The sequence below is a fragment of the Chaetodon auriga genome, chromosome 4 (assembly GCF_051107435.1).
Source record: "Chaetodon auriga isolate fChaAug3 chromosome 4, fChaAug3.hap1, whole genome shotgun sequence".
Lineage (NCBI taxonomy): Eukaryota > Metazoa > Chordata > Actinopteri > Chaetodontiformes > Chaetodontidae > Chaetodon > Chaetodon auriga.
The window spans coordinates 288,744-310,000 of record NC_135077.1 but is presented as its reverse complement, the minus strand read 5'-3'; the positions used below and the strand labels follow the sequence as shown (position 1 = coordinate 310,000).

General features: G+C 48.4%; 3 protein-coding genes across 3 annotated transcripts in view; 1 reads left to right on the top strand and 2 right to left on the bottom strand.

Moving 5' to 3' along the window:
* Positions 1–6,244, top strand: part of capn2l (calpain 2, (m/II) large subunit, like) — a 17,030-nt gene extending 10,786 nt beyond the window's left edge. Inside the window, exons 8-21 of the mRNA XM_076728742.1 lie at positions 989–1,063; positions 1,152–1,312; positions 1,505–1,674; positions 2,197–2,208; positions 2,307–2,518; positions 2,741–2,777; positions 3,563–3,628; positions 3,706–3,763; positions 3,852–3,916; positions 4,152–4,220; positions 4,320–4,398; positions 4,861–4,977; positions 5,236–5,294; positions 5,729–6,244. Coding sequence (XP_076584857.1) covers positions 989–1,063; positions 1,152–1,312; positions 1,505–1,674; positions 2,197–2,208; positions 2,307–2,518; positions 2,741–2,777; positions 3,563–3,628; positions 3,706–3,763; positions 3,852–3,916; positions 4,152–4,220; positions 4,320–4,398; positions 4,861–4,977; positions 5,236–5,294; positions 5,729–5,752 — 1,204 coding nt within the window. The 3' untranslated portion in view covers positions 5,753–6,244. The remainder of the gene's footprint in view (positions 1–988; positions 1,064–1,151; positions 1,313–1,504; positions 1,675–2,196; positions 2,209–2,306; positions 2,519–2,740; positions 2,778–3,562; positions 3,629–3,705; positions 3,764–3,851; positions 3,917–4,151; positions 4,221–4,319; positions 4,399–4,860; positions 4,978–5,235; positions 5,295–5,728) is intronic.
* On the bottom strand, positions 6,235–21,257 carry aars2 (alanyl-tRNA synthetase 2, mitochondrial (putative)). The gene is made up of 22 exons (XM_076728728.1): positions 20,900–21,257; positions 20,284–20,472; positions 20,040–20,185; positions 19,375–19,566; positions 19,074–19,218; positions 18,561–18,706; positions 18,359–18,467; positions 18,103–18,141; positions 16,781–16,895; positions 16,102–16,229; positions 15,680–15,818; positions 12,523–12,692; positions 12,325–12,438; positions 10,529–10,669; positions 9,847–9,984; positions 9,657–9,760; positions 9,255–9,363; positions 8,680–8,805; positions 8,479–8,589; positions 7,258–7,341; positions 6,974–7,087; positions 6,235–6,890 (listed from the first exon to the last, which is right to left on the bottom strand). The coding sequence occupies exons 1-22, from the start codon at positions 21,131–21,133 to the stop codon at positions 6,723–6,725; spliced, it is 2,961 nt and encodes a 986-aa protein (XP_076584843.1). The 5' UTR covers positions 21,134–21,257; the 3' UTR covers positions 6,235–6,722.
* The window catches only part of LOC143319626 (mitogen-activated protein kinase kinase kinase kinase 3-like), a 158,724-nt gene continuing 154,359 nt past the window's right edge, over positions 16,893–21,257 (bottom strand). Inside the window, exon 35 of the transcript XR_013077096.1 lies at positions 16,893–17,116. The gene's annotated coding sequence lies outside the window, so the exon portion shown is untranslated. The remainder of the gene's footprint in view (positions 17,117–21,257) is intronic.

The following is a 21,257-nucleotide window of genomic DNA, read 5'->3' as shown; positions in this document are numbered from 1 at the left end:
TCGATGACTGATTCTGGTTTATTGACGTTTTACGGAGTTCAGACTTTTCTCGAATCAGGGTTGTAATATTCAGTTGAGTACTTTAATGGTACCATAAGGGCAAGAGTACTACATGAATATAGTATATGCAGCGTCGTGCTAGTGATGACTCCTGTTTGGAGTTACCTGAACAGGTATCATGTTAAGACCTGGAGCTCTTGTCAGCTTGTTTCGTCACCCAGCCCGTCCCTGTGGTCGTCCTGAGGAAGGTGGAGTCTGAGCGCGTTGAAGCTCACAGAGACCAGAGACGACCGACAGGCCGCAGGCTGAGTGACTGCTGCCACCTGGTGGTGACTGTGTGGTCACATCCCGTCTGAGGTTCAACACGCCGTCCTTCTGTCCAGGTCTTCAGACTGTTGAGGGGGTGTCATGGAGAGACGTGAGGTGACAGGGACAGGTGTACGCAGGTGTCGTAAAAGCAACAGGAAGTCAGCAGCTGTAGTTCGTCGGCTCGCACGCACACTGAAGGCTTATGGTACACGAACGCCACATTTGCTTCAATGGAAATGATGACACTTTAGCACGCTAACTAAGCTACCAGCTGTTCAGCAGACAAAACTCTGCGTTGCTCTTCATCCTCATCCTCGTCTGCAGGTTAAAGCAGCAGATTCACAGAAGTCAGTGCAGAGTGTCGTCGCACTGCTAAGAGCTGATTCAGCAGACGTTTCATGGACATTTTCAGATAAAATGCAAATAGCAAAAGGGGCTCAAGTTGAAGCACTGTTACCTTCATGTTTGCATCTTGCAAAGCAGTATGGGAACTGTAGTTACAGAACTTAGTGAGACAACGAGACTCTGAACATGTCACGGTTCTCCTGAACACGGACACATCCCGGCCCCGTGCTGAAAACCTCTGGGGCTAAATGGATTCACCTGAGGGGCCATTGTGTCACATGACACATCTGTCCCAGTTCTAAAAGGTGTGTCGTCTGATTCTTGTTTCTGACAGCTCGATGGAGTGGCGTCGCATCAGCGACGAGGACAGAGAGCGCCTGAGTCATCGCTCAGAGGACGGAGAGTTCTGGTAAAACTTGACCTCTTCATCTCCAAAGTACCTGAGCTTCATCATCAGGCCCGATGTGTGAAGTGAATCCCTCTGCTCTGTCTTCTAGGATGTCTTTCTCTGACTTCCTGCAACATTACTCTCGGCTGGAGATCTGTAACCTGACGCCCGATGCCCTGAGCGACGACGCCATCTCTAAGTGGGCTCTGTCCAAGTTCGACGGCAGCTGGAGGAGAGGATCCACCGCCGGAGGCTGCAGGAACTATCCCAGTGAGTGATCCTGTCCGACAAAGAGCAGGTCCAACACTTTGTTTTAGAGATTCTGCAATGTCCCGCATGACAGACCACACGTACTGTCAGCACAGGTTTTTCTCAGCCAATCAGCAGAAGGCGGCCGTCGCACCACCTCTGAGTCTTTTTCAACTCTCGTAAAGATTCTGGCCGATTGTTTTCAAACCACAGACTCGTTTTGGACCAACCCTCAGTTTGTGATCAAGCTGGATGAGGAGGATGATGACCCGGACGATGAAGAGACCGGCTGCAGCCTGGTGGTTGGTCTGATCCAGAAAAACCGCAGACGCATGAGGAAGATGGGAGAGGACATGCACACAGTGGGATTCGCCATCTATGAGGTGAGAATGATCTTTAAGGGTCCATCTGACAAGATTTTCCTCTGAGACAAATTCTTGAGACCCCAAAGAGTCGGTGTCAAACCTGTCTGAGGACAGACAGTTTGTCTGTCCTCAGACAAACAGTTTGTCTGTCCTCAGACAAAACCTCAGTTTGTCTGTCCTGAGACGTGTCTTCACCTCTTCATCAGACTCAGAAGCAGGATGCTGCTGCTGTCCAAGGAGGCTGACTTGGGTAGTGCTTTCAGAAACTCTGATCTGAGAGCAGTTGTATAGGTTTTTTCCAGCAGGCAAGACAAACAGATGTCTCATAGCGTGATGCGTTCACTTACTGCTTTGAGTCAAATGAACGAGGCCCCATCTGGGACACAGTTTCTGAAGAACTACAGTGGTTTTTAGATTAGTTTGAGCTCCGCAGGGCGACTGAGGGAGACAGCCAACTCAACACTCTGGATTTACTTAGATTTAGTTGAACCTCTCTGTTACACTGCTCTGAACCTTTGAACCTTCTTTCTTGTGTTTCAGGTTCCTGATGAGGTACAAAGACGATCACGTTGACCCGCTCAGTGTTTGCTGCTCAACATTTCATTTCTTAAGCTGTGACGCATTCAGTGTGATTTCACCTCTCGTGTCAGTTCTGCGGTCAAAGGAACATCCACCTGAACCGGAACTTCTTTCTGCGTCACGCCTCCGCCGCTCGCTCGGAAACCTTCATCAACCTGCGAGAAGTCTGCAGCCGCTTCTGTCTGCCGCCCGGAGAGTATCTGATCATCCCGTCCACCTTCGAGCCACAAAAGAACGGAGACTTCTGCGTCCGAGTCTTCACTGAGAAACAGGCCAACTTTCAGTGAGTTTCATTCAAAGTTGGAGGGTCCAGATCCGGTGGACCGACGCGAAGAAGCTCAGTCATGACTTTAATATATGTGAGAGTTTAATCAGAACGGTCTTCTGTCTGTCTGCATGTTTAGATTTTACAAACTGGATGCTGTGTTTTAATGATGAACGTGAATCATTACGTAATCAATGAGCGTCTGGTCACAGCTGCAGCTGACTGTGTTTGTTCCTGCAGAGAGCTGGACGACCCCATCGAGTCCAGAGTGGAGGAGGTGAGACGACGAGATCTGATTGGTGAACATGTTGTTTGGCCTGAACGGACCGAGTGTGACATGAAGGCATCTTTATGTCTTTAAGTTTAGCCTGAGTTCACCTCTAGTCTTCTGTTTGTCCTTCATTCTGGTCACAGCAGCATTTAAACGCCAACATTTCAGCAGATTCACTGTGAGGCAACATTTTGGGTTCAGCTTTGGTCGACTTTGACAGGTGGATTCACTCCGTTGACCAATAATAAACCGCCCTGACAGGAGCTATCGTAGCTTGTTAGCTTTCTGCCAGCATCCACTTTTATTGAAGTATTAACTGCTAATACAGCTTTTAATAGAGAGTACTGTGCCTTTAGCCAGCGAGCTAACCATTCCGCTAACTGACTGTTCAAGAGCTCAACAAGCTTCATTTTCTCTCCTCAGTAACTTTTTTATGGACAAAATATCAGGCGAATAAACAGAACCATAAAGAGTCAGCATGTACCCATCCAGCTAGCATGTTAGCTGTCCAGCTAATCTGTGAGTCTTCACATCATCATTGAGCCTGAAGAAACAAATATTTCACGATGACACTTCCTGGTGTGAGCATCTTAATCAGTTTGATACGTTGGATTAAGTTGTTCAAAATGATTTTTAAAGTTATATTTAAAAAAAACAACAACGTTATTTTGAAGCTCAGAATCATTTTGGTATGAAAAAATCATGTGACATGACTGCTGTGACACTGTAACCGCTGTGACATCATGACGTGTCTGACAGTAAACGTGTGGAGTGCTGACTTCCTGTTTCAGATGGAGATGGACGAGGACGACGTGGACGATCGGTTCAGAGCTCTGTTCGGGCAGCTGGCAGGAGGGGTGAGCTGCTGCTGACGATAACACGTTTATTTTACCGTCATACGTCTGATGTCAAACTGAGTCCGTCTGTGCTGCAGGACTGTGAGATCTCCGCCTTCGAGCTGAAGAAGATCCTCAACAAAGTGGTGACCAAACGTAAGAATCACACGACCTTCAGACGCTGACCTGAGGCTCACCTGTGAGCTCACCTGTGAGCTCTGTACTGACTGTTTGTCTCCGACAGGGTCTGACATCCAGACCAACGGCTTCAGCACCACAACGTGTCGCAACATGGTCAACCTGCTGGACGTATCCTTCCACCACAGGACACACCTGAGCACGCAGTCTGAGATCAGAGGACGTACAAGAGTCCTGTCTTCTAGTGTTGGTCTGAACGATGTCAGTGTGTTCATAGAAAAATGAGTCAGAGCAGGTGAGAGCGTAGCACAGTGAAGGCTGCTGGGTAAAAGACTCTCAGTCTGAGGGTCGGAGGGTGAGTGCGTGAAGCTGTGTGAGCGGCAGATGTCCTGAACTTCCCCCGCAGAAAGACGGCAGCGGCAAACTGGGGCTGGTGGAGTTCAAGGTGCTGTGGACCAAAATCGAGAACTACCTGGTGAGTGCCCAGAACTTCATCTCTGACGGACGCCGTTTGATTCATGAACGACCGCTGCGTGTTGTCATGTGACCCGTGGTCGTTTCTGCTGTGTGACAGAATATTTACCGTGAGAAGGACGCGGATAATTCAGGGACGATGAGCTCCACAGAGATGAGGATGGCTGTGGAGAAAGCTGGTAACACACACACACACACACACACACACACACACACACACACACACACACACACACACACACACTCTCTTTTTATATTGTTCAGATTTTTAGGTTTTTAAACTTTTTTCTTGTTTTCTGTTGTTTCAAGTTTAATGTTCAATTCACTGAATTTATTTCATACACGTTCAGTATGTGCAGTGGTATTTATTGTTAGTATAAGTATTGAAGTGTCCTGTAGTAATACCATTGTAGTACTGTAACCCTAAAGTGTAGTAAAAATGAGTTGTGCAGTTCAGAATGAATCAGTGTCTTCTTCAGCCCCATAATTAGCTTCAGGTAGTTTTCTTGGTCTTCAGGTACGTTTCAGCTCTAAAACTATAAATTTACTTTGGAGCAAGTAACTGAACTCTGACCTTTGACCTCTGACCTCTGCTCTCTGCTGCTGGTCCTCAGTAAAAACTGGGTCTCTGTGTGTTTCAGGTTTCAGTCTGAACAACCCACTCCATCAGGTCCTGGTGGCTCGTTACAGTGAACCAGATCTCACCATCGACTTTGACAACTTTGTGGGCTGTTTGGTTCGTCTGGAGACCATGTTCAGTGAGTCCTCACAGACCCCAGAGTCCTCACAGTCCCCAGAGTCCTCACAGACCCCAGAGTCCTCACAGTCCCCAGAGTCCTCACAGACCTCACTGTTCACCACATCTTCAGAATCAGAATCAGTGTCAGAACTGGCTTTGTTGGCACCCACAAAGAATCTGACTCTGGTTTGATGATGGTGATGTGGTTGTGATGAAGGTGAAGGTGAAGACGATGATGATGTGATGTGGTTGTGATGAAGGTGTTTCCTCTCCACAGACATGTTCAACACGTTGGACAAAGACAGCACAGGAACCATCGAGCTCGGATTTCTGGAGGTACGAAGCTTCACCGTCAGTCTCTCTGATGACAGGAAACGGTTCAGGTGTTCGGTTGTCATTTTGAATTCAGTTTGGTTACCAGCATCTTAAACAGACCCAACATAGACCAGAATCCAAAGTGGTCTCTGGTTTCTGTGCCTTCGTGGTTCTGTTGAAGATCAGTCAGACTGAAAGTGTTCAGGACGTCACCGACGGACGTCAGCAGGTCTGCAGGTAGAAACGATCAGTGACAGGACGGAGGTTTTTAGAGCCCATTTAAACCTGAACCTCCTCAGGGGCAGGTCAGCTGTGCAGCATGAGTTACCATGGAGACCAAACCGGGTTAGAACAGAGACCGTTTCAGGTTGAGCTCTCAGGAACCCTGATCCATTGATCTACGTGGACTTCAGATGAGACGTGATTTAACGTGATCTGTTGTGGTTTTCCTGCAGTGGCTGAATGTGTCTCTGCTCTGAAGAACCAGATCCAGATCCAGATCCAGATCCAGGTCACAGAGGACAGACTAACAGCTGGAGCTGAAATATTTACATTTAGTTTGTTTATTATGTTAAACTGTAAGTTTGTGTGATGAGACACGATGACGACGACTCATCAGACGGTCTTCATGTTCAGCAGGTGACACGTGATTGATCAGGTGTGATCGGTGTCAGCGGTCAGCAGGTGAACGTGTTAACGTTTCTTGAGTTCAGCGTTTGTTCTGCTGTGAAGACATTTTAAATCAGCTGCTTAATCAGCTCGTCCGTCCACAGCGTGTCCTCGTGGAGGTGATTACACCTGTTCCATAGAGGCGGGGTTAAAGGGTGACTGACATCATCACCATGTTCTGATTGGTCCAGCAGACTCCTGTCTCTCTGTTTAAATGTGGCCTTCACACCTGATGTCTTCAAGAGTAACTTCACTGTCAAACTGTTCATGAATAACATGATAATAAAGAGAAGTCGAACTGAGCCGCCATGTTTTTATTTCCTTCACGTTCACATTTATTAAATGTTACTGTTTTAAATCAGAACCTTTCACACTTGACTGTTGTCTAATGAAAAGAGTGGGGCTACAGCTGTGGGCGGGGCTTACACTCACCTGGACCTGTAGCATGGTCCTCTCTGCCGCCATGTTAGAGGTCGCAGCATCATTTTAACAGTTTAAATGTGGACAAAATATTAGAAACACCGCAATTCAGCTGCAGTCTCATTAGACCAATAGAGAGAGCAAGGAAGCCCTGCCCACCAGTCAGGCCACACCCCTTTCTACCAAAACAGACATCTCATTGGTTCACACTTTCAAGTGGTCCCATATGTCCCACCCCCACATTTCCTGTCCAAACAGGAAGCAGTTCCTCAGTGGTGCAGGTACCTGACCCCTCGGCTGCCAGAAGCCACCAGAAAGACGCTGTGATGTCAGAGTGATGTCATCTCTCGGTTTATGACATCATCGCTTTGTTTTCTGGCGAGCAAAGTCCTCTGCCCACCTCAGAGCCTCAGTGATGTCACTGCTGCTTCCTGTTCCCTTGGCAACCAGTGCGGAGCCCCCAGCGCTCCCCCCGAGATGACAACACACCGCCACCGCCCAATCAGAGGCCAGCAGGGATGGTGAATCCTGAGGAGGGAGAGGACAGCCAATCAGATGCTTCAGACAAGGCACCGCCCACCCATGACATCACAGAGTTGTGTCATGGTTACCTTGGGAACCTGACAGGCACACAGAACCTTCCCAGAATTCCTCTGGTGAGCGAGTAGCATCACATGACTGCGAGGAGCTGTGGCGCTCAGCTGATTCACCGTCTTCATCAAAATCTGACAGGAAACAGCAGGACAGGTGTGAGCACACGTGTGCGTGTCCTCTGACGACATCACTGCGATGTCGTCAGAGGACAGGTGTCTGTTCACGCTGGAGGTGTGCGGTTAGACGGACGTGGTTCTAATGAATGCAGGTGCATCATGGGAAATGTAGATACGGGTCTTACCGACAGAGAGTCCGTCTCCACCGAGTCTACCAGCAGATCCTTCCCGCCATTTTTCTCCAGCAGAGCCTGAGCTCTCACTGCGGCCTGTGCAAAGCATGATGGGAAAACACAGTCAGAGCAGAAGCACAGAAACCGCCCTGAGGGTCTGTCCGCTCACTCATCGCCCCACGTGACGCGTTCACGCACAACAATAAAATCACGTACAATAGAACGTTTCACAGAAGAGCAGCTGAGCGTCAGAGACCGAAGGTCCAACTTCAAGGCTGAAGACACCTGTTCAGCTTCCTGCTCAGGTGTTCAGAGAGGCCGTTTGTTCCAGAACTTCCAGATTAACACTCAGTCAAAGACCAACAGCTGTTCAAGACCATTGATTCAGATATCGTGATCGATCGTATCAAACTGCTCTGAGGTCCAACAGGACAGACTGAGAGCTTCTTTCATCAGAGTTTAGTCTGATGGTGTCAGTTAGATCAGTTTCAGCTGTTTGTTCTAAAGTCTGACTGAAATTCATCCTCATGTTATTTTCTTAAAGAGAAGACTTCATTTGACTGAGACCATCTTTACAGAATCTCTGTGATGGATGAAGATTGGATATCAGCCTGAAGTCAGTGACTTCATCACTGTCTGCTTGGTTTCTTAGTGAAGGTTTTATAACAGCTGGTTTAAACTCATCTGTGAAGATTCCTGTTTGTCGAGGTGAATTTATCAACTTCAGGACCTGAAACTCTGTCAAACACCTGCTTTAAAATGCTGCAGGTTCAGGGTGGACACATGAGGTGGACGAGTTGGACTCTGACAGTCTTTCAGAGTTCAGTTTATGTGATACAGGTGAATTTTCCCATGATTCCAGACGTGTTGCTCCATCACAGTCAGTCGTGGCTTCTTTGTATATATGACAGTGAACTGTGAGCCCAGCTTTCCTCCTTTTCTTTCAGCTGCTCCACAGATTGTCTTCCTCTCATGAACACTGTTATTGTTTGACCATGAGGACGTTCTGTCCGTCCACCTCTTTAACCTTTAATGGAGCAACAGTATTTAAAGCAGGCGACGTGAACGTGTCACCAGAGAGCGGTCAGCTGTGAGACTCTAATGATGTCAGTATATCACAGCCTGTCAGTTAGCCCTCTACCAGCTGACTGCAGTCTCAGGTGTGTGTCAGGTGTGTGTCAGGTGTGTGTCAGGTGTGTGTCAGGTGTGTGTCAGGTGTGTGGCTATGCTCACCTCTCTGGTCTCCAGTTTCCTGACGGTGGTGTTGCTGCTCCTCTGCAGAGCTCTGAGTTGACTCTGCAGCTCTCTGCGCTGCCACTGAGGGATGGGGGTGTTATCCACAGCCTGACAGACACAGCAGAGGGTCAAACAGCAGCCACGCACCACCTGTCTTACATGTCAGGGGCTGCAGTGCATCATGGGTAGCGTACTTACATCAGAGAGGACTCCGACCTCCTTGGCAAGACGCAGGGCGGAGTCAATGCTGAGGGGGGCGGAGCCTGTGAGCCTAGCTGACAGAGAGCCCACATCCTGAGACAACACCTGACCTGCCTCCAGAGCCTGAAGGACCACACCAAGAACATCGAGGAGAGAAGGTTCACGTCCAATCAGACGACGAAGAAACAATCAGTATCAGCAGTGACGAGGCAAACTGAGCCGTGATGATGAAGAACAACTCTGAACTCTACGCTAAGGACGAAGATGTGTGAAGAGACTGTAGCTCATTTAATCAACACAGTCTCAGGGACAAACGAGGACATCGTCCCAAGAAACTCAGAGTGAAACGGTCTCAGCCAATGAGAGCTGCTCCTTCATCAATATCGACTTACTGAAGACGTTTGTTTCTTTATGATGGATTTATGCTAACGTTTCCCTCTGCGTCCAGCCGTTGTGCTAAGCTAGGCTAACCAGAATACTGTGCGCGTGTGCACGCGCGCACGCACACAGGTGAAACTGATGTCCATGTGACACACGTGGTGTCGCGGTGAAGCCGTCGTGTTTGGACTGACCCGTGTCGCTTCCCGTCCCGTCACCGCGACGATGCGACTGATTCCTTTCACCATCTGTCTCTCGGAAACAATCACCAGGCGCTCGATGGCTCCGGTCTGCAGCAGATGGCTGAACACAGAGACTCTGTGTCACTTCACACGTTTAAACACGGCGTCACCACACACGCTGCTTCACGAAACGGCAAAAACCACAATAGCACGCAGCTCAGACGTGGAGACGCTGCAGTCTTCTTCAGTGGTTGACGTGCGCCTTTAAAGGCATCTCTCACACTGATACCAGGTCTGTACGTTACATATGAGGTAACAGCCAGCAGCCGCTTAGCTTAGCTTAGCTGAGCTTAGCTTAGCAGTCGTGACACAGGTAAACAGATGAGGACATGAGCAGGTATGTTTCAGTCTCACGTTCCACAGCAGAGCTCCACAGATGTCTGTCTGCCTGTCTGATCATCTAACAGGTCAGAGACTGCCACCGCCACCGCCACCACCCGAACAGGGTCTGGATACACCTGCAGACAGACAGGAAGACAGACAGTCAGTCAGTACACCTGCAGACAGACAGACAGACAGACAGACTTGTTTGACTTGACCTGACCTCATCCACTGTCCTCAGTCCTTCGATGCACCTGGCTGTCTCCAGAGGAAGCTCCTGGCTGTGGACCATCTGATTGGCTGAGATGATGTCACTGACACACCTCTCTACCTGCTGCAGCTGGGAGACGCTCAGTGAACCCTGACGAGGACAAATCAAACACAGATGTCAACAGGTAACAGTGATCATGTGACCATGAGGAACAGGTGACAGAATCACCTTCAGACCTGCACTTCCTGTTTACACGATCACGTTGATCAATATCCAATCATCAATACCCAGTAAAACAACAGGTGAGCAGATAAGAAGGAATGAGTCCTGACTTCACGCCCCCCCGACACATCATCGTCATCGTCATCATCATCATCATCATCATCATCATCATCACCCCTGACCAGTTCAGGATTAATCCCTGAGCTCGTCTGATTGGTTGATGGTTGGTTACTGGTGATTCTCTGATCACTTCTTTAAAAATGTTCCATGTTGAGTATAAAAACCATCTAAATAATAAACATTTGACATAATGTATGTTTTGTACATTAGTAATTCATTTTACACATTACACACATACACATTTCACACTTTGACATTATTTTGGTAATAAATTAGTCAACAAAGAATCTGAGGAGCCCCTCAAAGAGCTCCCATCACTGCTGGTCACCGAGCTGCCGGTTAGTCGTCTGACCTTCACGCTGAAGTCGAAGCGGAGACGATCAGCTGACACGTGAGATCCTCTCTGCTGAACTGAGGGACCTAAAACGTCCCTCAGAGCAAAGTTCAGGATGTGAGTCGCAGTGTGGTTCATCATGCAGGACAACCTGTGGACCTGAGGGACAACAGGAGAAACAATGAGTCACATTCAAGTCACAGTTCAGACCGTTCTGATCGCCTTCCTGCTCTCCAGAGGAAGGGACGCCATGATCTTTCCTCTAGCGCCAACGTCAGGACACTGTACATGTGTGGTTCCACAGCTGGTCCAGGCCTCAGTGTGCTTCAATCAAAGAGGTCCAGGCTGAAACTGTCCTCCAACAACAATCATGCCATCATGACAAATCACGTTTCACTCAACATTTCCATCTGATGAAATGATGAAACGAGTCTGTTTGGACGTCATCTGCAGCATATTCACTGAACGTCACCGTGGACGGTGGAGACATCACAGGCCTCCATCCTGGACCAGGTCTGTTTGTATGGATGACCTCCTCCCATCTGTCCACTGCATGCACGATTATTAAGTGGGTATCTTCACCTTATCGTCATTTTCATGCATATTTCCAACTCCAAGCTGTATAAACTTGAATACTGATTGTGTGTGTGTGTGTGTGTGTGTGTGAGTGTGTGTGTGTGTGTGTGGGGGGGGGGGGGGGGGGGTGGGGGGGGGGGGGGTGGCAGCACTCTTGAAGTAGCTCAGGTACTGAGGCGTGCTCACCGAACAACCCATTAATCTCCAGTGCTGCCATATTCCAGACATGTACCCTACCTGGAGTGTCCAGAAGTACAAGGTGTTCAGTGCTCAGAGACGTGACCCAGGTTAGGAAGGCTGAAACACCACCACCACTGAGCAACACTCACCACTGGGCCAAGAGACATCTGAAGACAGATTTTTCAAAGTTTTTCTGGACGGATGAAATGAGAGTGACTCTTGACGAACCAGATGGACGGCCGTGGTGGGACGGGCCTTTGGCTGGATCGCTAACGGGCACAGAGCTCCACTTGGAGTCAGACGCCAGCGAGGTGGAGGTGGGGTACTGGTATGGGCTGCTGTTACTAAGGATGAGCTAGTTGGACCTTTTCGGGTTGAAGATGGACTTAAAATCAACTCCCAAACCTACCGCCAGATTTTAGAAGATACTTTCTTCAAGCAGTGGTCCAGGAAAAAGTCTACATCATCCAAGAAGGCCATGATTTACAATGCTCCATCACATGCATCCAGGTACTCCACTGCGTGGCCAGCCAGCAAAGGCCTCAAAGATGACAGAACAATGACAAGGCCCCTTCCTCACCTGACCTAAACCCTACTGAGAACTTGTGGGCCCTTCTTCAAGGTGAGAGAAGACGATACACCTCTCTGAACAGCATTTGGGAGGCTGTGGTTGCTGCTGATCATGGACAGATCAAGGACCTAACAGAGTCCATGGATGGAAGGCCCTAGATCTGTTGGTCACTGAATATTATTATGTAATATACGATATATGTCACAAGAGTTTATTTGTATATTTCGACTTGTTTATTTGTTATTCTTACTCTAATAAATGAAAATAAACACGTAGTCGCCTAATACTTGTGCACATGTAGATATTCTCCTGAAAGCCAAAAACTCACTTTTCCTTTGTTCAATTCTCCGGGTTGAGGTTTATTAACATTCCGGGTTGACTGACTGTAAAATGAATACTCAGGAATACAACTTGCCTTGACTTGATGTCCACCTGTAAACAACCAGCTTCTGATAAAACCACATGTGTTTCTGTGTTTGGTGGTTACCTGGTCCAGATGTAGTTGGACCTGGTCTCCAATCCTGAGGCTGTCGGCTGCAGTCACCTGATGGACTACGTATCCACCAGCTAGTGTCACGGCCTCCACGGGGTACAGGACGTCCTACGAGACAGAAAACACACCTGGAGTCAGAACTCACCTGGACACACAAAAGGGAATCTTTTCCCCTCGAGGCGCTCAGCTCACCTGCAGTCCGTCTCGGGTGAAGTAGCCCTGGTCATGCGACTGCCCCCCCTGCTCAGAGTAGAAGGAGGTTTGATCCAGGATGACACCACAGCGCTGACCCTCAGTGACCTCTGACACCAGTGTCTGACCGTCATACAGGGCCAGGACTGTCGCACGGCATGCTGGGAACACTTGGAGGAAAACAATAACAATTACCTCTGTGAACTGGACAGGTGAGACATATCAGGTCAGGTATGAGCTCAGAATCAGAATCAGAATCAGAATCAGAAAAAGCTTTATTGCCAAGTACGCTTTTACACATACGAGGAATTTGCTGTGGTAAAATTGGTGCATGACACATCTACTAAAATAAGAGCATAAAATATAACAATTTAAATATATATACACAAGTCCGTTTTTTGTTGTTTGCTATTTTCCGGAAACACAGTCTGTTTTTCAGAAAGAAGTCCAGGTTGAGCGTTAATGTAACACATAGAGTTGTATTTATATCAGTGTGACAAAATGAGTCCGAGGTGGAGTGTGAAGAGTGTCGGGGGGGTTCCGGGCCTTGTTGGTAAGGCTGACAGCAGACGGGAAAAAACTGTTCTTGTGGCGTGAGGTTTTGGTCCTGATGGACCGCAGCCTCCTGCCAGAGGGGAGCTGCAGTTCCTTTAACGCCCACTAGATGCTCCTGTGATCAAACTCCGACTGAAGTGAATGAGAAAACTTCAACTTCCCCCAACCAACTCAAAGTTTTGTTGATATAAGTTAACAAAACTAGATTGAGACATTTTCAGCACTTTGTGTTCAAGTATAAAACACAAGGCCCCGTTTCCCACCATCAACCACAGTTCACCACCTCCAGACACTCAACGTACGGCCGTAACTAACTGAATATATTCACCAGGACCTGAAACCCCCTGAAACACGGCAGCATACAGTCCACTTCATCTTTGATTCATGTAACTCCACCTTTTTCTTCACCATCTATCTTTAAACTCCCAACACTGCCAAAATATCTGGTCTCCAAAACATCTACCTGCCAGTTAGACCACCTGCCTGCTCATTTAAAGTCTGTGTGCCTTCCCTGACATCACCAGTGACACACCAGTGAGTACACCAGTGAGTAAACCAGTGAGTACACCAGTAAATACACCAGTGAGTAAACCAGTGAGTAAACCAGTGAGTAAACCAGTAAATACACCAGTGAGTAAACCAGTGAGTACACCAGTGAGTACACCAGTGAGTACACCAGTGAGTAAACCAGTGAGTACACCAGTGAGTACACCAGTGAGTACACCAGTGAGTAAATCAGTGAGTACACCAGTGAGTACACCAGTGAGTAAACCAGTGAGTAAACCAGTGAGTACACCAGTGAGTACATCAGTGAGTAAACCAGTGAGTAAACCAGTGAGTAAACCAGTGAGTAAACCAGTGAGTAAACCAGTGAGTACACCAGTGAGTACACCAGTGAGTAAATCAGTGAGTACACCAGTGAGTAAACCAGTGAGTACACCAGTGAGTAAACCAGTGAGTAAACCAGTGAGTACACCAGTGAGTAAACCAGTGAGTAAACCAGTGAGTACACCAGTGAGTAAATCAGTGAGTAAACCAGTGAGTACACCAGTGAGTAAACCAGTGAGTACACCAGTGAGTACACCAGTGAGTAAACCAGTGAGTAAACCAGTGAGTACACCAGTGAGTACACCAGTGAGTAAATCAGTGAGTACACCAGTGAGTAAACCAGTGAGTAAACCAGTGAGTACACCAGTGAGTAAACCAGTGAGTACACCAGTGAGTAAACCAGTGAGTAAACCAGTGAGTACACCAGTGAGTACACCAGTGAGTAAATCAGTGAGTACACCAGTGAGTACACCAGTGAGTAAACCAGTGAGTACACCAGTGAGTAAATCAGTGAGTAAACCAGTGAGTACACCAGTGAGTAAACCAGTGAGTACACCAGTGAGTACACCAGTGAGTACACCAGTGAGTAAACCAGTGAGTACACCAGTGAGTAAATCAGTGAGTACACCAGTGAGTACACCAGTGACACACCAGTGAGTACACCAGTGAGTAAACCAGTGAGTACACCAGTAAATACACCAGTGAGTAAACCAGTGAGTAAACCAGTGAGTAAACCAGTAAATACACCAGTGAGTAAACCAGTGAGTACACCAGTGAGTAAACCAGTGAGTACACCAGTAAATACACCAGTGAGTAAACCAGTGAGTACACCAGTGAGTAAATCAGTGAGTACACCAGTGAGTACACCAGTGAGTAAATCAGTGAGTACACCAGTGAGTACACCAGTGAGTAAACCAGTGAGTACACCAGTGAGTACACCAGTGAGTAAACCAGTGAGTAAACCAGTGAGTACACCAGTGAGTAAACCAGTGAGTAAACCAGTGAGTAAATCAGTGAGTACACCAGTGAGTAAACCAGTGAGTACACCAGTGAGTACACCAGTGAGTAAACCAGTGAGTACACCAGTGAGTAAACCAGTGAGTAAACCAGTGAGTACACCAGTGAGTAAATCAGTGAGTAAACCAGTGAGTACACCAGTGAGTAAACCAGTGAGTAAACCAGTGAGTAAACCAGTGAGTACACCAGTGAGTACACCAGTGAGTAAATCAGTGAGTACACCAGTGAGTAAACCAGTGAGTACACCAGTGAGTACACCAGTGAGTAAACCAGTGAGTAAACCAGTGAGTACACCAGTGAGTACACCAGTGAGTACACCAGTGAGTAAATCAGTGAGTACACCAGTGAGTACACCAGTGAGTAAACCAGTGAGTACACCAGTGAGTAAATCAGTGAGTAAACCAGTGAGTACACCAGTGAGTAAACCAGTGAGTACACCAGTGAGTACACCAGTGAGTAAACCAGTGAGTACACCAGTGAGTAAATCAGTGAGTACACCAGTGAGTAAACCAGTGAGTACACCAGTGAGTAAATCAGTGAGTAAACCAGTGAGTACACCAGTGAGTACACCAGTGACACACCAGTGACACACCAGTGACACACGTGTCTCAGTCGGACATGTTGGCACGTCTGTCCTCAGCAATGGTAGATGTCTCACTTGAGAGCCGTGTTACTATAAAGGAAAGGACTGTCGTTCTGTCTTCAGTGTGTGACTGAGACAGGTGTGTGACCTGTCCAGGTAGGACTCAGGTTGTACCGTATCTGTCCTGATCCAGTTTGTACTGGTATTTGAGGCAGTCGTCAGTGTGAGGAACAGCGAGACGCTCCAGCTCTGCCAGGCTGAGGACGTCCAGCATCACTTGAGACTGAACACCTGCCCGCTGATCAGACATCACCTGAGAGAAACAGAGACAGGTGTGACCACCAGTACACAGCCCCTTCACAATAAAAGCCCTCACAGTGAAAACCCTGCAGTAACATCACAGCAACATGACTTTAACTACAAACTTATTTAGGTTTCATTACACGACAAACACGACAGAGCAGATAAATCTTCACGTTTAACTGACGTCACAACACCCAACAAATGGTCTGTAAAAACCAGGAGCATTGTGGGATGAAACGTCTCTACATGGAGACAATATTTCCATACGAGAACAGATCAGACTGAGGCGTCACCTTGTGGTTCTCTGCGATCAGGCGGTCCAGCTCCTGACGGTCCACCTGGACTCCTCTCTCCTCCAGCATCAGGTCTACCAGGTCCAGAGGGAAACCCAGGTCCCTGTGCAGAGACCAGGCCACCGAGGCTGAAACAGACACACACAGGTCACGTCCCAGGTTACGTCTCCGGTCCTCCAACACTGCTCTGAGGAGGTGGAGTCAGAGCTCAACGTGTTCGCTCATTTCCACCAACAAGACAAAAAAAAAAGATCCTGTCGTCATTTCAGTCTGAAAATAATGACTCAGCATCTTAAAGCTTCACATTGGCGTAAACAGGCTTCCATAGCAGGAAGACATGGCCAAAAAATAAAAGTCATTGAAACATTTTTTTTAGCCTGAGGACATTCACAAGTGCGTGAAGCTGAAGTACTGACAGAAGTTGAAGTGGCATTTTAAATTAAAAAAACTAAAAGGAGTTTAAGCTTCAGTTTCAGCTCAAAAGGTACTTTTCTCCTTTCTTAAAGTCAGGCATCTTTAAACTCTATAGACTCACTCACTGTACAAAGAACCAAACGATAAACCAACTCCATCCACCGAGGAAGCTCATGAGGCGTGGCTGCAAGCTTCACACACATTAAGTGGACCTTGTGAGTCCAGGTGGATGATGGGAGTCGTAGTAGCTCAGTGAGGAACTGACCAGGGAAGACTCCATGTTTGTAGTCCTTTCTGCTGAGCGTCCGGTGGATCAGCCTGCTGCCCTGCTGCAGAGACGACAGGAAGTGAGCCTCGTTCTCGTTGATGACGTCCATGATCTGAAAGAATACCAAAGCTTCCTGTTAGGTGAATCTATCCGGAGGACATTGATCAAAAGCAGCTGGCCTCACTTTTCATTTCAAGAATCTAAAACATGCAACAATCCTTCACAAACCTGATGTAAAACAAGCATTTATTTAAGTCCAATATTTGAGTCTCCTGATGGACGTTAGTCCAGTCTTCTCTCTCTTCTAGCTCTGGTTTTGGTCTCCTCCACCTCCTGAGGGACACATCTGCTCTTTAGCTGCTGAATGCTCAATGTCCACCAGCTGGTCTCCGTCCGAGTCCGTCTGCTGTTTGCTGCTCAGCAGGAAGTGAACTGAGGCGTTTTAATGCTTTTATTATGAAAACGGCGCTATGAGAGCCAAGAGAGTCAACAAGACAGGAAATGAACCAAAAAAGCCAAAACTAGGCGACAAAAGGGGCTAACAGATGTCTTTGGATTGACGTACGAGCTGAAGTGGAAGATTGTCAAGGACTGAAGTACCTGAAGCTAAAATACTGAAAGAAGTTAAAGTGGCATTAAAATAAAAGAGCTACGAGGAGTCAAAGTGGATTCAGAGATGGTCCAGAGATGAAATTCTTCTATTACGGTCTGGATCAGGGAGACAACTTCTACAGTCCCACCAAATCTAAGCAACACTAACAGTAACTTGAGGCTTAGCCTGCAGAAATCCATTTTCATGACCTGAAGATCATGAATGAAACACTCGAGACACGAGTCAAAGATTTAAGAAACGAGGACACAGATAGAAGACGACGTCCGCCGCAAAAGTCTCACTGGAGAACAGTCACTGGTCCAGAGACGAAGGAAACAGCATCGCTGGGACATAATGAGACATGACAGTTCTTGAGAGACGTGCCCCCACCATCAGCTTCAGAAGAGCCCCCAACCGTAATGACGCACTCGTCAAGAGTTACCTGCCCCTGTGCAACATCACACCTGGCTGAGCATCACGTGACTGCCAGCCTGTCCATAAAAGGCCTTACTGGCTGAAACATGTGGGTGTGTTCTTACCTGTATTTCAAATCAAAGCTGTGCATCATGAAGGCGTTTTAATTCACCACCTTCTCGAGTGTCTCAGACTTCTAAAGTACAAATTTACTGACTGTGAGGAAAGAGGAAAGTATCTGAGAGGAGGTTTGAGAAAACTGTCGTCATTGTTCAACCTGGAAGTGATTCTTAGCGGAGAGGACAAAACTCACCCTGTCTGCCTCCCTGTGGAGCTCCGGATACACGTCGCCCTGCCAACACATCAACACATCAATCCATCAATCCATCAATCCATCAATCGGGGTCTGCTGTCCAGGTCACACAGCAGCAAAGCGAAGCCTCAACACGGCTGTGATAAACATACAGATACATGTTCTATGACTTCATATTCTAACGTTTGTTGTTCAGTTGTTCTGGTCTGTGTTTAACCTCCAGCTGGTCAAAGGGCTTCTGGGAGATGTATTTTACCAGTGTGTGGGTGACAGCAGGGACCAGGCTGGCCAGCACTCCCTGAGGAGCCTGAAGGACCTCGACACAGAACCGAACGGCACGCCGCAAAATCCTCCTCAACACCAGCCTGATATACAACAAACAAACAAACAAACAACAACATAAACTACGTCATACACTCATGAACCGAGTTCTGACAGCTGATTGGTCGACCACTCACTCTGCTCCTGACATGCCCGGATGAACTCCGTCTGCGATGCAGACTGACAAAGTGCGGACATGGTCCGCCACCACCCGGTACGCCATGTCCACCTTCCCCTCGTCTGCTGTCCCCGTCCTGCCACCGTAAGACCTCACCCCCGCCCTCTGAGGACAGACACATCGCCATGACAACAGTAAAATGTCAATCAAACCTTGCTACACCTGGCAACATGGATAACAACACACTGTGGTCTAATGTGCAGGTATGGAGGTGAACCTGGTGTGGAGGTGAACCTGGTGTGGAGGTGTACCTGGTGTGGAGGTGAACCTGGTGTGGAGGTGTACCTGGTGTGGAGGTGAACCTGGTGTGGAGGTGAACCTGGTGTGGAGGTGTACCTGGTGTGGAGGTGAACCTGGTGTGGAGGTGTACCTGGTGTGGAGGTGTACCTGGTGTGGAGGTGTACCTGGTGTGGAGGTGAACCTGGTGTGGAGGTGTACCTGGTGTGGAGGTGTACCTGGTGTGGAGGTGTACCTGGTGGATGGCATGGAGCAGCGGGGTGAACAGGTCGGTGTCGTAGTTTGATCTTTTACCCTGCAGGACGCTGACCAGTCTCTCCAGTCCCATCCCAGTGTCCACACTGAACTGGGGCAGCAGCTGCAGACTGTGGTCTGCCTCCCTAAAACACACACACACGCACGCACGCACGCGCACACATTATTATCATATTCTTAACTGGGAGCTGCCCAGTTAAACAGGCAGACTGGTTCGGTGTGAACAGAGGTGGATCGATGTGTTCTGAGCTGTTCTGGCTGGTCCAGGTGAGTGTCTGAACCTGTGGTACTGCATGAAGACCAGGTTCCAGATCTCCACCACGTCAGGACTGTCAGCGTTAACAAGTGTCGTGGCGTCTCGTCCTCCCACGTGGTCGTAGTGGATCTCAGTGCAGGGGCCACAGGGGCCCGAGTCCCCCATTTCCCAGAAGTTCTCCTTCAGGCCGAACGGAAGGAGGCGACCAGGAGGAACCCTGAGTGGGAGACTGACCGTCAGCTTCCAAAAGTCACATGAACAACGCTGACTCCAAAAGACCCAGTCATCAGCCAATCAGAGTGTGATCACCTGATCTGATCCTCTCTGACACAAACTGACCTGAGATCAGCTCAAAGTCAATATATTCATGTTCTTCCTCATCAGCTTCATTGATTTCTGTAAATATCTCTTATTGTGAATCTGATGCAGCAACACGTTTCACAGACTGAAAGATGTGGAACGCTCCAAAAACACCTGTTTGAACATTCCACAGGTAAACAGGCTGACTGGATGAAGGAGATGAACACATGAAGCTGCTGTCAGTGAACAGTTTGATTATTGATGATTGGTTCTGGATTTATTGATGTTCTACAGAGTCCAGACTTTTAGATTCAGGGTTGTGTGAAAGCTGGAACAGGTTTAAATCCCACCTGGACACCAGAACTCCAGACCAGCTGAACAGGGACCTACCCAATGTCTAACCAGATCTGTCGAGTCTCTTCATCAGCTGGTAGACCTGAGGCAGCGTCTCCGGCAAAATAAGACACGTACAGTCTGTCTGCAGGCATCCCATAATGCTCTGTGAGGAGGCTCCACGCCATGCAGCACGCCTCCTCCTGTGCACACAGACAGAAGAGTGCAGGGTTGTGATGTTGAACAGAGTAAACAGGAAGTGTGTGTGTGTGTGTGTGTGTGTGTGTCCCCACCCCCCCACCTTGAAGTAGTCTCCAAACGACCAGTTTCCCAGCATTTCAAAGAAGGTGTGGTGGTACACGTCTCGGCCCACGTCCTCCAGGTCGTTGTGTTTGCCGCCAGCTCGGACACATTTCTGACTGTTGACCACTCGCCGATACGAGGACATCTCACTGCGAGGGTCCGCGGTCCCCAGGAAGATGGGCTTAAACTGAAACCAGGGTCAGTGGACTGTAAAGGCTTTTTCATATTCAGTGACTGAGAAATGAAAAATACTAGTAAAACAACAAGGATTCGAGTCAAACGTCATCAAACGTCAAAGTCAGTCGGCGGGAAAAGAAAGTGATGCTCAACATCTGGATGTGAGCAGATTCAAAGATCTGGACTGAATCTGTGGCTGGTCTCAGGTCAGCTGAACACACTGCGCAGAGTGAACCCTGAGGAGGCTCACAGACACTGAAACTGATTCAAGACCGAAGTTTGCCGTCGATCAAACTTCTTCTACATGCAGACCAGGTGAGAGCAGGTGAGTCCAGATTCAGGAGCGGCCGTGCGGCTGTTTTCACATCGTTAGCTAACAATGCTAATGAGTCTTAGCTGTGCTGGAGCAGGACAGACCAGACCGGGTTCAAACTAACCTGATTCATGCCGGCGTTGACGAACAGCAGGCTGGGGTCTCCTCTCGGCCGGACCGGAGAGGACGGGACCAGCCGGTGTCCGTGTTTCTGCCGGAAGAAGTCCAAGAAGGTACTACGGACCCGGGCAGCGGGCATCTCCGGAGGACAGCCGCTGAAGGAGCGAGCTGAGCGGGCAGCGAGGCGGCACGGCGGCCCGCTAATCGGCCGGAGCCTCCGGCGAAGCAGTCTGAACATCTGGACCACAGACTCCGATCAAACCCCGACAGGACCGGGCTGAACCTGGACCATCGTAACCCTCACTGGGACTGCAGATTGTTATTTTGCGCATGCGCTCTCTGAGTCTTCTTCTTTGTGGAAT

Coding starts and splice junctions, on each gene's coding strand:
- aars2 (XM_076728728.1), bottom strand. CDS start 21,133: ATGTTCAGACTGCTTCGCCGGAGGCTCCGGCCGATTAGCGGGCCGCCG. Junction 9,985..10,528: donor GCTTCGACTTCAGCGTGAAG/GTCAGACGACTA, acceptor TGTCCTCGTCAG/GGTTCACTGAGCGTCTCCCA. Junction 6,891..6,973: donor GTGCCTGTCAGGTTCCCAAG/GTAACCATGACA, acceptor CTCCCTCCTCAG/GATTCACCATCCCTGCTGGC.